This window comes from Eucyclogobius newberryi, unplaced genomic scaffold (assembly GCF_026437365.1).
Source record: "Eucyclogobius newberryi isolate DKJ021-1_F unplaced genomic scaffold, fEucNew1.0.hap1 SCAF_7, whole genome shotgun sequence".
Taxonomy (NCBI): domain Eukaryota; kingdom Metazoa; phylum Chordata; class Actinopteri; order Gobiiformes; family Gobiidae; genus Eucyclogobius; species Eucyclogobius newberryi.
The window spans coordinates 29427994-29441164 of NW_027316389.1; the positions used below are offsets into that span (position 1 = coordinate 29427994).

The window sequence follows — 13171 nt, forward strand, 5'->3', positions numbered from 1 at the left end:
CAGTAAATGCACCTTTTCAGCTGCCAACCGCCATTAAAAGCAGCACAACAACAACAACAACAACAACAGACTCAGACACAAGGAGAAATCGTCCAATACAAACAACAGAAAGATGTTCAAGCAAAATAAAACGAGGGCTGCAGTTCAGCCTCCACCAGCAGGGGGCGCCTCTCCAAACCCAGAGGAGAACGTGCTGGTGATGGCGCTAAGACGACAGCTTCAAGAGACGTGCCACATCAGTGCTACACAGAAGCATAGACTGAGCGAGCTGGAGGAGGCGGTCCGGCAGAAAGAACTCCAGGTACAGGAGCTACAGAAGGAGCTGACAGATGTCAAAGAGGAAAAGAAGGCCCTTACAGAGTTTGGGAAAAACCTATTTAACAAGATCAGACAGGGGATTAACAAATATGTGAACAACCTGTACCAGGAGAATGACAATCTGAAGACGTTCTCCCAAGAGCAGCAGGCCATCGCGATCCAAAAACAAGCTGAGGTGGAGGAAATGGAAAGGTCCATTCAGTGTCTCCAAAAACAAGTGCACACACTCAAAACAAACCGCCATCTCTACAGCGCAGATGTTTTTCAAGAGCTAAAGTGTGCCAACGATACTATAAAGAAACTGGAGGTCGCCATGTTATACATGACGAAGAAAGTAAAGAAGTACAAGGAGGAGAAAAGAGCTCTGAATAGTAAGCTTCAAGAGATCAGAATCTTCACCCTGAAATCTGTCGCAGAGCTGTGGAAGTCGACTGAAGAGACTAAAGAAAAGAGCCAAAAGCTGGAGAGTGACCTGGCAGAGCAGAGGAAGGTGGTCAAAGTGAGTAAATACAAAGCCCAGGAGCTTAAGGAGAGCTTGAACACTGACCACAACAAAGTCCAAGAGCTCCAAACAGACTTGGACACACAGAAGAGGACCTTTATGGCTGTGGTGCTGAAACGTACCAGAGCTCATAACGCTCTGGTGGAAGAGCGCACACAATACCAGAATGAAGTCCAGGAGCTTAGCACTTCTCTGAACCACAGCGAGGAGGAGAAAACATCTGACCTCCTCAAATGTGAAGCGCTGTGGAAGTCACTGAAGGAGTCCGAGGATCAACTACAGCAAACTAAGGCCGTAGTGAAGGAGTTCCAAGCCACGATGGACAAGAAGAACAAAAGAACAAAAAGAAGAGCAGATGGTTTAAGTGGAGCAGTGAGCCACCCTCCGATCCGAACATGACACCATTCTCATGAACCTGTTTCTGTTTCTCTTGACTTGTTTCCTCTGCAGACGACTGAGAGTGGAGAGAACACTCACTACACACTGTGTCTCAATAAACAAGCATTAAAAAAAGTTGTGAGCACCTGGTCTGAATAAGTCTAATGTTAAAATTACATGGGATAATGTATGTCATACATCACAGCACAAACTATATAAAATCACAAAGTAAAGTTTATTACATTGACATGAGTGAATCAGACTCTAGCATGCACAACAGCTTCACATTAGTCAGAATACAAAATGTTTTCACAATTCTATTAAGATCACATACATTTAATTGTCAACATCAGTTACATTATATGTTTTATATAAAAAAGTGTGTTTGTCACAAACATCTTCACGGACACTTTTAATGACATTAGAATGTGGAAAGTGAATCAGATCCAGATTTAACAGATTCAGGATGCAATCTACTCGGAACAAGTGAGGGTCGTTTATCTGATAGCTTTTAAGATGTATTACTATTCACTGCTTCATTTAATGACAAATAACTAACGCTAATTTTCAAGCTGGTTGCCATTACTGCCGTTTCCTCCCTCCTGTTATGGCGTCCGTGTTTGCAGGAGCTCTAGACACATAATGTTGACACTGAGTTCCACATCAGACCCACCATCAGAAGAACATACACACTCATCCTCTGTGCTCCTGCTGAGTTTCCCTTTGTAACAGAATCCTCATTTATGGTATTCAACATTAGCGGAGCTCTGCAGGGCTGCTCAGTGTAACACATACAGTCAAACCACGTGTCATAGTAGTCCACGTCGTCCTGGGACAGTCCTCCTCTCACCACCAGGGGGCCCCCTCTCCACAGCCTCTCTATGCGGTACCTCCTGTGGTCCAGGTGCAGGAACACGTCGCTGTCCCACTGCTTCCTCACACAGCGGCCCCGTCTCTGCCACAGGGCCTCACTGCACAGCTGCGTCGCCGTGGAGACGTTCAGGATGTAGTTGTTCATCACTTGCTCCAAGTGGCGCCGTGCGTCGAAACAAGAGTCCTGCGGTGAGCGACAGAGGGGAGATGTCACACACCTGGAGAAAGAAGGTCCAACTCCAGAGTGGACCACTGGATGCTTTTGTCCACTGCATGCTTTTGACCACTGCATGCTTTTGACCACTGCATGCTTTTGTCCACTGCATGCTTTTGACCACTGCATGCTTTTGACCACTGCATGCTTTTGACCACTGCATGCTTTTGACCACTGCATGCTTTTGACCACTGCATGCTTTTGACCACTGCATGCTTTTCGAGTGAGTGATTGGTGGAGGTTGGAGAGACAGTATATTTATAGATCATTTTATTTGGGCTGTAGCCTTGAAGTTATTTAATCGGGCGACGGAGTTACACATTTTTATTTTATCAACTAATTCTTTCTTAATATTGTAAGGATGTATATGGAATACAGATCTAACGATATATCGGTTGGTCCATATATCAAGCTAATATTTGCACGTTTTAGCGTATCACATATCGCAATCAGCCTCAATTCTCCAGCAAAACCAAAACAACATTTTGTTTTGACCAACGTGCTGCCTACAAATTATGCATAAAGTTTTTTTTTTTAAGACTGCACAAAACGGGACAGCCCTTGAATTACATCGTTTGGGGAAAATAATAAAATCGGTCCCACAAATCAGTCCAAAAAATCTATTTATCTGGATTCCAAACAATTAATATCAATTTTCAGCATAAAAAGAATCTTGATCTCGACCTCTAATATGGATCACAGCAGAACAGAGAAGGTTTTATTTAAAGCTTTTACAGATGAATACACAGTGTCCCATGTTTTAGCTGTATTTAATATTTGTAATTGTGTAAATCCCTGTGAACTTGTGGCAATGCAGTTGAGGTCAGATGTGGATCTGGACATAGAGATAGAGGGATCGACATTTTGAGAGCATCAATAACGACGCACGAAGCAAGATTTTTGTTGCCCTACATTTTCAACATAAAATGTTTCTTACTTTCTGACCTTTACCTTAAGGGCTGGGTAATATGGAGAAAAAAATTGAAGCTTGACCTGATCCCTGTGACAACCTCCTTTATTGGTGAAATCGCCATATTGTGATTATGTCCTGTTTAATGCAGCTTAATACTTAAAAACAAACTACTGGTCAAGTCTCTGTCATGCTGAGTGAGTGAGTAAGTGAGCCAATTTCAGAAGATTGATCACACTGTGTTTACCTTTATTTACATCTTTACTGCAATATAAAGATATTAAGTGCACATGAATTGCGATCAAATCAAAATCATGATCTGGCTCCAAGAAAATTGTGGAATACATTTGTTGGCATGTCGCCCACTCCTACTCTACCTCATCAGCAGCAGAAACATTCAATTCTCCTGATCTCTGGAGCGTTTAATGGTTAGAACATTCAGCCTTTTCCTGATCACTTCTAGTGCAACGCATTCTCAGTTTGGCTTCTGGATATTAAACTGTTTTTGTTGATATTATAAATCCTAATTCACACCAAAACAAGGGGTGAATTGGAAAGGAAATTAAAAAAATGGTGAGAAAAACTGTTTTTGCCCTTATTTTATCTTATCACATGCAATGGTATTTATGTATTTATTTATTTGTCTATGGGAGTTTTTGTTTATAGGAGATCTTCTACTGAAAGTGTGTTTCAGACTTCCTATAAGTGATCTGTTCTTTTCCTCTGTATCTTCCTGCGTTGCACCAATGAAATTTCCCCATGTGGGACAATAAAGGAATATCTTATCTTATTTTATCTTATCTTATCTTATTTTATTTATAGCAAAATTTTGTTGTCATGTTTCAAGCTATAACACTTATATCAAGTTAAATTAGGTATATTTCTTTCTTAAAATTTAATACAACAAGATTTATTATAAAAGTCACTATGGGGCGAGGTAAAGATTCAAACAGTAGTTTTATTATGTGTCAGTATAAAAAAAAACTATTTGAACGCCATTTCTCTAAAACTATGATTCTCAGATCCGTTTTATTCACATAAACAGTTCCTAAAATGTATATTGAATAGCCAATGCCAAAAGTGGCTCAACTTACCCCTGTTTTCCCTACAGTTTGTCTTCTGCCACTTGAAAAACTGTTTTGACCTGTGTTTACTACCTCATTGTCAGTGATGTTCATGTCTCCCCAGGACACGACTCCAGCTGCACCCAGAGCAGACGCCTCTCCGATGGTGTTCACCAGGTCGAACTGAAACAGGTGAAGTCAAACATAGAACACTGTCCATTCTTTGCAGGTTTCAAGGTTTTTGCAGAGTGAGATAGAGACAAAGATTGGGTTTATCTACCCCTGAACTGGAAGTAACAAAAGCTGATGTGTGAAACGTCAGTTCTGAAAATGGCTCACAGATAAAAGCTCAAACATGTAACTATATATATAAATACACGGGTGTAAGGAGTACTCAATTTTGTTATTGAAGTAAAAATTTCATAATAATAATATTAGTAATAATGACTTTTATTTATATAGCGCTTTTCAGTGACCCAAAGACGCTGAACATAATAAAAAAGGGGGGGTATTTACAGACAGGGGGGGACAACATGTGCAATACACATTAATATACAGATAAAATGAACAAGACAGAAGAAGTAGAGAGAAAAAGATGGGGATGTAACAGGGGGTAGAAGAGTAGGCAATGGGGTAGAGGAGGCTAGGGGTAGGGGAGGTCATAAGCTTGGGTGAAGAGGTATGTTTTTAGGCGGGATTTGAATGTTGTGAGTGAGGGAGAGTGGCGGACAGGTTGGGGGAGGGAGTTCCAGAGTCGGGGTGCTGTTCGGGAGAATGCTCTGTCGCCAAAAGTTTTGAGTCGGGATGTTGGTGCAGTCAGGGTGAGAGAGGAGGAGGATCGGAGAGCTCGGGAGGGGCGGTGGGGGATGAGGAGGTCAGAGAGGTAGGGGGGGGCTAGGTGATGAAGAGCTTTGAAGGTGAGGAGGAGTATTTTAAAGTTTATGCGCTGCTTGATGGGGAGCCAATGGAGAGAGCGGAGAACGGGAGTGATGTGATCACGGGACCGGGTGTGGGTGAGGAGGCGGGCAGCGGAGTTTTGTACCATTTGGAGTCTGTGGAGGGAATGGGAGGAGATGCCAGTGAGGAGGGAGTTGCAGTAGTCGAGGCGGGAGGAGATGAAGGCATGGATGAGGGATTCAGCAGCGGGGAGGGTGAGGCAGTGTCGGATTTTGGCGATGCGGCGGAGGTGGAAGTATGAGGTCTTGACGATGTGGCTGACATGGGGAGTGAAGGAGAGGGTGGGGTCCATGATGACACCGAGATTGCGTACCAGGGTGGAGGGGGTGATGGTCGAGGTGTCGATGCTGAGTGAAAAGGGGCCAGTTTTATTGAGAGTGGATTTGGTGCCAATGAGGAGGAGCTCTGTTTTATCACTGTTCAGTTTGAGGAAGTTGAGAGTGAGCCATGATTTTATTGTAGAGATGCAGGTTTCGATGTGGCTGAGGGGAGGGTTTTGGGTGGATTTGGTGGTGAGGTATATCTGGGTGTCGTCAGCGTAGCAGTGAAAGTCCAGGTTGAGTTGGTGGAGGATGTGACCAAGGGGGAAGATGTAGCAGATGAAGAGGAGGGGGCCGAGGACTGAGCCCTGGGGGACCCCTGCGTTACTGGGGAGAGGGTGGATGAGTGACCGGAGAGGGAGATAAACTCTTGCCTGTTGGTGAGGTAGGATGTGAGCCAATCAAGTGCAGAGCCCTCAACACCCAATTGGCGCAGCCTTTGTAGGAGGATGGAATGGTTTATAGTGTCAAAGGTTGTGCTGAGGTCTAGTAGTAACAGGATGTTCAGGGCCCCGGAGTCTGCAGAGGTGAGGAGATCGTTGAGTACTTTGAACAGGGCTGTTTCAGTGCTGTGAAGAGATTGGAGGGGTTCATAGAGGTTGTTTGACGAGGTGGGTGTGAAGTTGGGCGGCGACGATGCGTTCCAGCGTTTTTGAGAGGAACGGCAGGTTGGAGATGGGGCGGTAGTTGGAAAGGTTGGCGGGGTCTAGGGTGGGTTTTTTGAGGATGGGGGTGATGGAGGCCAGTTTGTAGATGGAAGGAACATGGCCGAGGGATAGAGACTGGTTGAAGAGGGTGGTGAGATGGGGGATGAGAGCAGGGAGGCAAGCCTTGGTTAGGGTCTTTGGGAGGGGGTCGAGAGAGCAGGTGGTGGTTTTGGAAGCGGTGATGATGTCTATGATATGAGAGGAGTTAACAGAGGAGAAGGTGGTGAGGGGAGGGAAGGGTGATGGAGTTAATGGAGACGGCAGTCATGGAGCTGTTGATTTTGGAAATCTTGTCATTGAAGGCAAGGAGGAAAGAGTTGCAGAGGTCAGGGTAGGAGGGTGGAGTGATGTCCGGTGGCTGGAGCAGCTTGTTGACGGTGGAGAACAAGGTGCGAGGGCTCCGGTGGGAGCTGTTGATGAGGGTGGAGAGGTGGGCAGATTTGGCGGCTTGGAGAGCGTCACGGTAGGAGGAGATGTGTAATTTGAAGGCTTCGGCGTGGATGGTGAGGCGGGTTCTTTTGAGGAGTCGTTCGAGTTGACGGCCAGTCTGCTTCATGGTGCGGGGTTCAGGAGTGTACCAGGGGGCGGGGTTGATGTATGAGACGGAGGAGGTTTTCCAGGGGGCTAGGGAGTCAAGGGAGTCGGAGAGGGTGGTGTTGAGCATGACAGCATAGTCGTCGGGGGAAGAGGGGGGGGAGTCAGGGGGGAAAGCAGAGGATATGAGCTGGGAGAGCATGAGGGGGTTGACTGTCTTGATATTGCGGTAGGTGATGGTGCGTTTTTTGGGGTTGTGGGGCGAGGGTAGGGGGGCGGAGAAAAGGATGCAGAGATGATCAGAGAGTGGGAAGGGGAGGGGGTGGGGCTTAGATATGGGTAGGAGAGAGGAACAGACTAAGTCCAGAGTGTGGCCTTTGGTATGGGTGGGGAAGTCAATGTATTGGGTGAGATGGAAGCAGTCCAGGAGAGAGAGGAAGTTGGACGTCAGTGGGGCGTTGGGGCAGTCAATGTGGATGTTGAAGTCACCAGTGAGTAGGAGGCGGGCAGAGAGAGAGGATGCGATGGTGAGGAGTTCAGACAATTCAGTGAGGAAAGAGGGGTGGGGCTTTGGGGGACGATAGATCAGGATAGCGGTGATAGAGTTGGGGAGGGAGAAGGCGAGGTATTCAAATGATGAGATGGATGGAAGGTTGAGGTTCAGTTCAGTGATGGATGTAGATTTTTTATGAATAACAGCGAGACCTCACCCACGCCCGGAGAGGCGGGGTTTGGCAGTGTAAGTGTAGTTGGAGGGAGTGGCTTGGTTTAGAGCATAGAAGTCCAGGGGCTGTTGCCATGTTTCACAGATAAGAAGCAGATCAATGTTATTGTCCAGTAGCAGTTCAGATATAACAGGTGATTTGTTGGAGAGGGAGCGGCAGTTCAGCAGTGCAAGGGAGATGGATGGGGGCGCGGAGATGGATGGGGGCGCAGGGGTGGGGGGGCGGAGGTTGCTGAGGTTGGCAGTGCGGCAGGTGGGGGTGACGGGGGGGGGGGCGAAAACTAGTCCAGAGTGAGGGGATAGGTGAGCCGTCGTTGGAGTGTTGGTTATGGGAGAGACCAGAGCCCCGGTGGATGTAGCGGGGCCGGCGAAGGATCCCAGCTGAGCTAGCTGCAGAGGCAGCAGCAGCTGGGAGACGGTGGTTATGGTCGAGGAGGCGAAGGTCAGCAGCGGTGTAGGTGAGTAGGCGAGAAGTTGGTGGAGCGGTGGCCTGGAGGCGCGGGAGTGGTAGTCCGAGGAGGAGATGGAACGTAGCAGCAGATGAGAGTAATCCAGTTAGTATGTTGGCGGTGGCTAGAAGCTGGTTAACTAGAAGCTGGTGGGCAGAGAGTTGTGAAAAAGCAGCAGTGGACCGGGTGTTGAAGCTGGTGGAGTGAGTGGCGTTGGTTGCCCCAGACCTTGTCTGCACGGCAGGGAGGCCCCGCGATACCATGACGGGACTCAGCAGGTGTTAAGCCAGCTGTTAGCTGGCGGCTAGGGCAGTAGATAGTCCAGGAGTGAGGGAGGAGATGAGCGATGGACGGTGCAGTAATGTCCGATAAAGTTAGGGAACAGGGATGAAGACGAATATTTAGAAAAAAAAATTTTTGCACAAACCCAGGACTTGAACTCAAAATCTTTAAGTAGGACAGTAGAAAGTACAAGTACCTGCTCTCAGATGTAAGTATGTTAAAGTACTGTTAAATTTACTGAAGTAAGGCCTTAGTTATTTCATTACTTGGTTTACGGATCCGCCGCACTTAGATTATTGATTTATACAATATAAATGAAATATTTTTTTATTATTTTTTTCTTTTATAAATTACCGCCGACAAAGCAAAATAGAATTAAATTAAATGTAAAAAGTGTTATTAAGTCAAAAGATAAGAGCGTGTGAAGCAATTTCTCGGCAAACTCCTGCGGAAGTCTGTGACGGAGCGGGTCTGTCCCTGTGCGCGGCCCTGGGGAGAGCGCGCGGCCCCGGGGAGAGCGCGCGTGCCTGTCTCTCTGTCTGCTGCGCGCCTTTATATCGCAAATACACATTAAAACACGTTTACCACATTTTCTTGAGCGCGTTTTGCCGTGACTGGGTGGGTGGGGGAGGGTGCACATTTCTGTCCATCTAAAACACGCTAAATCTACTATTACACTCACTTGCGCGCCGCGTCTCCCCCCCTCTCCCCTCCTCCTGTGGTGCGTTTTGGGCAAACCCGGAAGAAAACATCTTTTGAAATTGAAATTATATTTATATTTATATTCCGTCCACCTGTGCAATATATTTCATTTAAAAATCAGTAAACCAAGTAATAAAATGACTGCGGCCTAAAGTACAAAAATGTACAGTACTTTTACTTTTGTACTTTATAACTTGGTCAGTACATCTCACTAACAAATAAATAACATTTATCTGGAGATTGTCATGTGTGCAACTGAAAATAAAGAAAAAATCCCACCCTTCTGCAACAGAAAATGGTAAAACCAAATGTGAAGAGTAAGCCACAGTGGCAAAAATGTTTCCAAATGGCATTATAATGAAGAGGGTGCTGTTTCTTCATAATGTCATGTGGATGCATTTTACATAGTGATGGCGTGGCTCAAGAAAAGACGATTGATCCATTGTCTTCTTACCTCAGACATGTAATGGTCCACACTGTCCTTGTACACGGGTCGTATGTATGCGTACACTGGTATGGAGTAGGTTCTGTTGGGGAGCATAGATACTCTCATGGCCTCCTTCATCCTGTGCCTCACAAACATTCGCGCCTGCATCGAGTCCTGCAGCACCTCCTCCAGATAAATAGACGGGTACAAGGCTGTAGATGCGTTCCACAACCACATGAGATTATCGTTTCTCGCTTTCTCAATATCTGGACATTCCCCTGTATAACCCACCATGTCTTGATTAAAATCGTAGTTATAACAATCCGGATACAGATAGTAACCCCATTGTCTTTTGGGCCTCATCTTTTTCCCAAGGTTTATCGATCGGAGAAAGTATCTTTTCGCGGCACGTTCAAAGACTATCTTGGCACGAGCTTCCGCTTCATCGTCGGTTAACGAAGCAGTTTTATTCTTGACCTTTTCAATAGAGATCTCTCTATAGATATTCTTGCTTCCCCAGTTTCGAATCCATTGCGGCCTCCACTCTTCGAAGTCCAAAATGGCAAGTCCCGGATTGTCGACAGGGATGTAGTATTCAATATCGTCTTCTGCATGATCACGGTGCTCCTTCAAATCAACCAGCTGGGGCAAGCCATCGTCGTACATTTCGCCAGTGTCTTCGTCGATGTATGGGAAAATGCCATATCGATCGGTGTAGAATATGGAGATGGGTTGGTTGGTGGCTGCTTTCAAAGTGCTGCTGATGAGGTGGAAGTGGGATAAGTCCAGAGTCACCCCGAATCGGACCTCGCACAGCTCAGAAGGGGCATTCCACATGAAGAGGAAAGGGTGACCTGGGTCTATGGGAGGGTCAGTCCTGGGCAAAGCCAGAATGCAATTCAGTAAGAAGAAAATTGTAGAGATTGAGGTGAAATGTTTGAGATGCTTCATGGTGAAAAAGGAGTTGGATCTAGAGAGGAAGAACAAAAAGAGTTTGATCTGTATGAGGACGGCTTATCTAGATATAAAAAGACATACACAGCATAACAAAGGCACAGCATCATTTATTTTGGTCTTAAAAATGCTTTTTGTCACACTGGCATTTGTATTTTATGCTTCAGATATTACAATAATTTAAACAGATTTACGTCAAAGCTCCCCCTGCTGACAGCAATAGGCATTACCCATGGAAAAACAACTGCAAAGCAACCATGTTGCAACGTGACCGGCATGATAATATATGCAGTTGTAGTTAAACCAATTTGACTATAAAACTAACTAACTTTAAATTTGCATAGGCAAGGCAAGTTTATTTGTAGAGCACAATTCGTACACAAGGAAATTCAAAGTGCTTCACAAAACAGGAAATAAAATCATTTAAATTGCAAAGACATGACAAAAATAACAAAACCTTAATTCATTCAATTTAACAGTTTTGCTTGCATGAATCATACATTTTGTTCGTGCTTAGTGATCCACCAGATGGAAAACCAAATCTCTTGGACCACACTGGCAGACACTGCAGACACTCTTTCCCATTCTGTAGTTGACATTGCCAGAGTGACATGTGTCTCCGGGATGGGCACATCGCTTTTAGAATGTTTCCTTCCCATGTTGGACCGTCCCTAGACGTCAGCGCGCTATCTGCCTCTGCACACGTCTGTGCTGAGCGTATGTATCTTTTAAGACGACTCTCTCGTCAACGCCTCCACACAATGTGTGGCACTTTTGTATCTTTAACGATGGACCCAGTCTCATTCGCCCCTGTTATGGAAAAATATAATCTTGCCCTTTTGCCTTCTGACATTGTGGACGCTTCGGTGCCCTGGCTCCCCGGGAGACTTCTGTTAGCATAGATGTCCCAGGGCCAGGCTCAGTTTTGGTTTCATACCAGGATCACGGTTTTTCAAAGGACAACAATAAATGTGAATTTAATTAATGCAAATGTTATCAACTGTCTCTTTCCTGGAGCCTCTGTATCCTTTGTTTCCTTGTACCATTTGCCTTTCTGCCTGTAAGACCTGTAAAGAATTGTAAATGTCTCTACTTGAGGTGTGTCATGTGACCACCTGACTGACCTGTAATCTATATAATGAACGCGAGCGAGTCCCGGGTGGAGAGACTTGGGACAGACACACTTGGGAGCAATGTAGCAGCAGAGAGACGTGTGGACGGATCAGCCTCCACGAGAATGGCCGACGAGTCCACACGAGGCAGAGTTTAGTTCTGATTGAACTACAGGATTAAACATTTACTTTTGAGACAACTCCGCTCTATTGTTTTATTAAGAGAGAGTAGACACCCCCTCTCTAGATTTAGCTTTCACTATTCTAATTGTCCCAGACAAAAATCACACAGGTGTTTTTCAGATTCCACCTGTTGTATAACTTTCTGAAGAAAATAGAAACAGAGTGCTTTCTGAGAGTCAGAGGGAGGTGATCTTGAAAACAGGATTAACAAAGTGTGAATGAAGCCAAGTACAACTCCAGGTTTGTTTTTGATGAGAGAACAATGACTTCATTGTTCTCTCATCATATTAAATACGTACAGTAATAAATGCCATAAATAAAGCATTAAATATAGTATCAGATCTCTTATAATCAATAAATTGGTAGATCAGAATACATATTTGTATTTTAAATTGATGAGCTTTTACCGATGTTATATTTATGTTCCCTCATCTAAAACATACTTGGAGTTGTATTTGGATTCATTGAGTGTGATTATTATATTTTCCATGATTTTCCATTTAGCCAGTTTCAACTCCTTAACGCTTTAACCGATTTCAACATGTTATATCTCATTACGATCGCTTTCACAGTAGTACTTTTGACATTTGTACAACAACTTGTACTTTGTGCAGAATGGTCAAAAGTATTAGTACTTTTTCCCCATTTAAATGAATTTGGGCATTATGAGTGTCTGCGGAATTCTTTAGACTTTATTCTTTAGACTTTTGTGATCGAGAGAGAGAGAGAGAGAGAGAGAGAGAGAGGGGGAGAGAGAGAGAGAGAGAGAGAGAGAGAGAGAGAGAGAGAGAGAGAGAGAGGGAGAGAGAGCGAGAGAGAGAGAGAGAGAGAGAGTGAGGGAGAGAGAGGGAGAGAGAGGGAGAGAGAGAGAGAGAAGGAGAGAGAGAGGGAGAGAGAGCGAGAGAGAGAGCGAGAGAGAGAGAGAGGGAGAGAGAGAGAGAGAGAGGGAGAGAGAGAGAGAGAGAGAGAGAGAGAGAGAGAGAGGGAGGGAGAGGGAGGGAGGGGGAAGGCGAGACCCAAACTGGGTAAAGTACTACACACACACATACACACCTACACACACGAGAGGGGTGGGTGGGGGAGAGGGAGGGGGAGAGAGGGAGAGACGCAGACACTCTAGCAATGGCTTCAGCCATTGCAGATTTTCTTGTTCCTCATTAATCCTGTTTACGAGGTTGTCTTCTTTGAGCCTCAGAAACACTTAATTGAAATGTTCCTCTTGTTGCATCACAGGTGAAAATCTGGACTTCTCCTGTGCAGTTTTTAAGTCCATAAACCATCACCGGACTCATTCTGCGCTCAGATTGTGTCCATAACAAATGCATTACTTTATTAGCAATAGAATAGTATTCATGATGCCTAAGGGCAAAATGTATTTATCTTTTCATTGTTCATAGCCACTGTTGATAACAGAGAGCACTCCAATGTCTCATTGGGAACAGAGATGTAGTTTGTGAAGTTTTCTAAATGTAGACAATATTTTGAGTAAGAAAATAATAAAGCCAGTTAAAGCCAATAATGCATAATAGGTAAATTATGCATTATGTGTCCCCTTTAAAAT

At 45.0% G+C, this 13171-nt stretch overlaps 1 protein-coding gene across 1 annotated transcript; it reads right to left on the reverse strand.

Annotated features, from left to right (window-relative positions):
- Positions 1 to 1519: 1519 nt before the first annotated feature.
- Positions 1520 to 10330, reverse strand: LOC140348968 (hyaluronidase-5-like). Its single transcript, XM_072435147.1, has 3 exons — positions 9389 to 10330; positions 4353 to 4442; positions 1520 to 2255 (listed from the first exon to the last, which is right to left on the reverse strand). Exons 1-3 carry the CDS (start codon positions 10310 to 10312, stop codon positions 1830 to 1832), a joined length of 1440 nt encoding a protein of 479 aa, XP_072291248.1. The 5' UTR covers positions 10313 to 10330; the 3' UTR covers positions 1520 to 1829.
- Positions 10331 to 13171: the final 2841 nt, after the last annotated feature.

What these genes read in the sequence shown, in the direction of transcription:
- LOC140348968 (XM_072435147.1), bottom strand. Translation starts at nt 10,312, where the DNA reads ATGAAGCATCTCAAACATTTCACCTCAATCTCTACAATTTTCTTCTTA. An exon ending in TGGACCATTACATGTCTGAG is followed by an intron (nt 4,443 to 9,388) that starts GTAAGAAGACAA and finishes CACCTGTTTCAG; the next exon opens with TTCGACCTGGTGAACACCAT. An exon ending in TGAACATCACTGACAATGAG is followed by an intron (nt 2,256 to 4,352) that starts GTAGTAAACACA and finishes CGCTCACCGCAG; the next exon opens with GACTCTTGTTTCGACGCACG.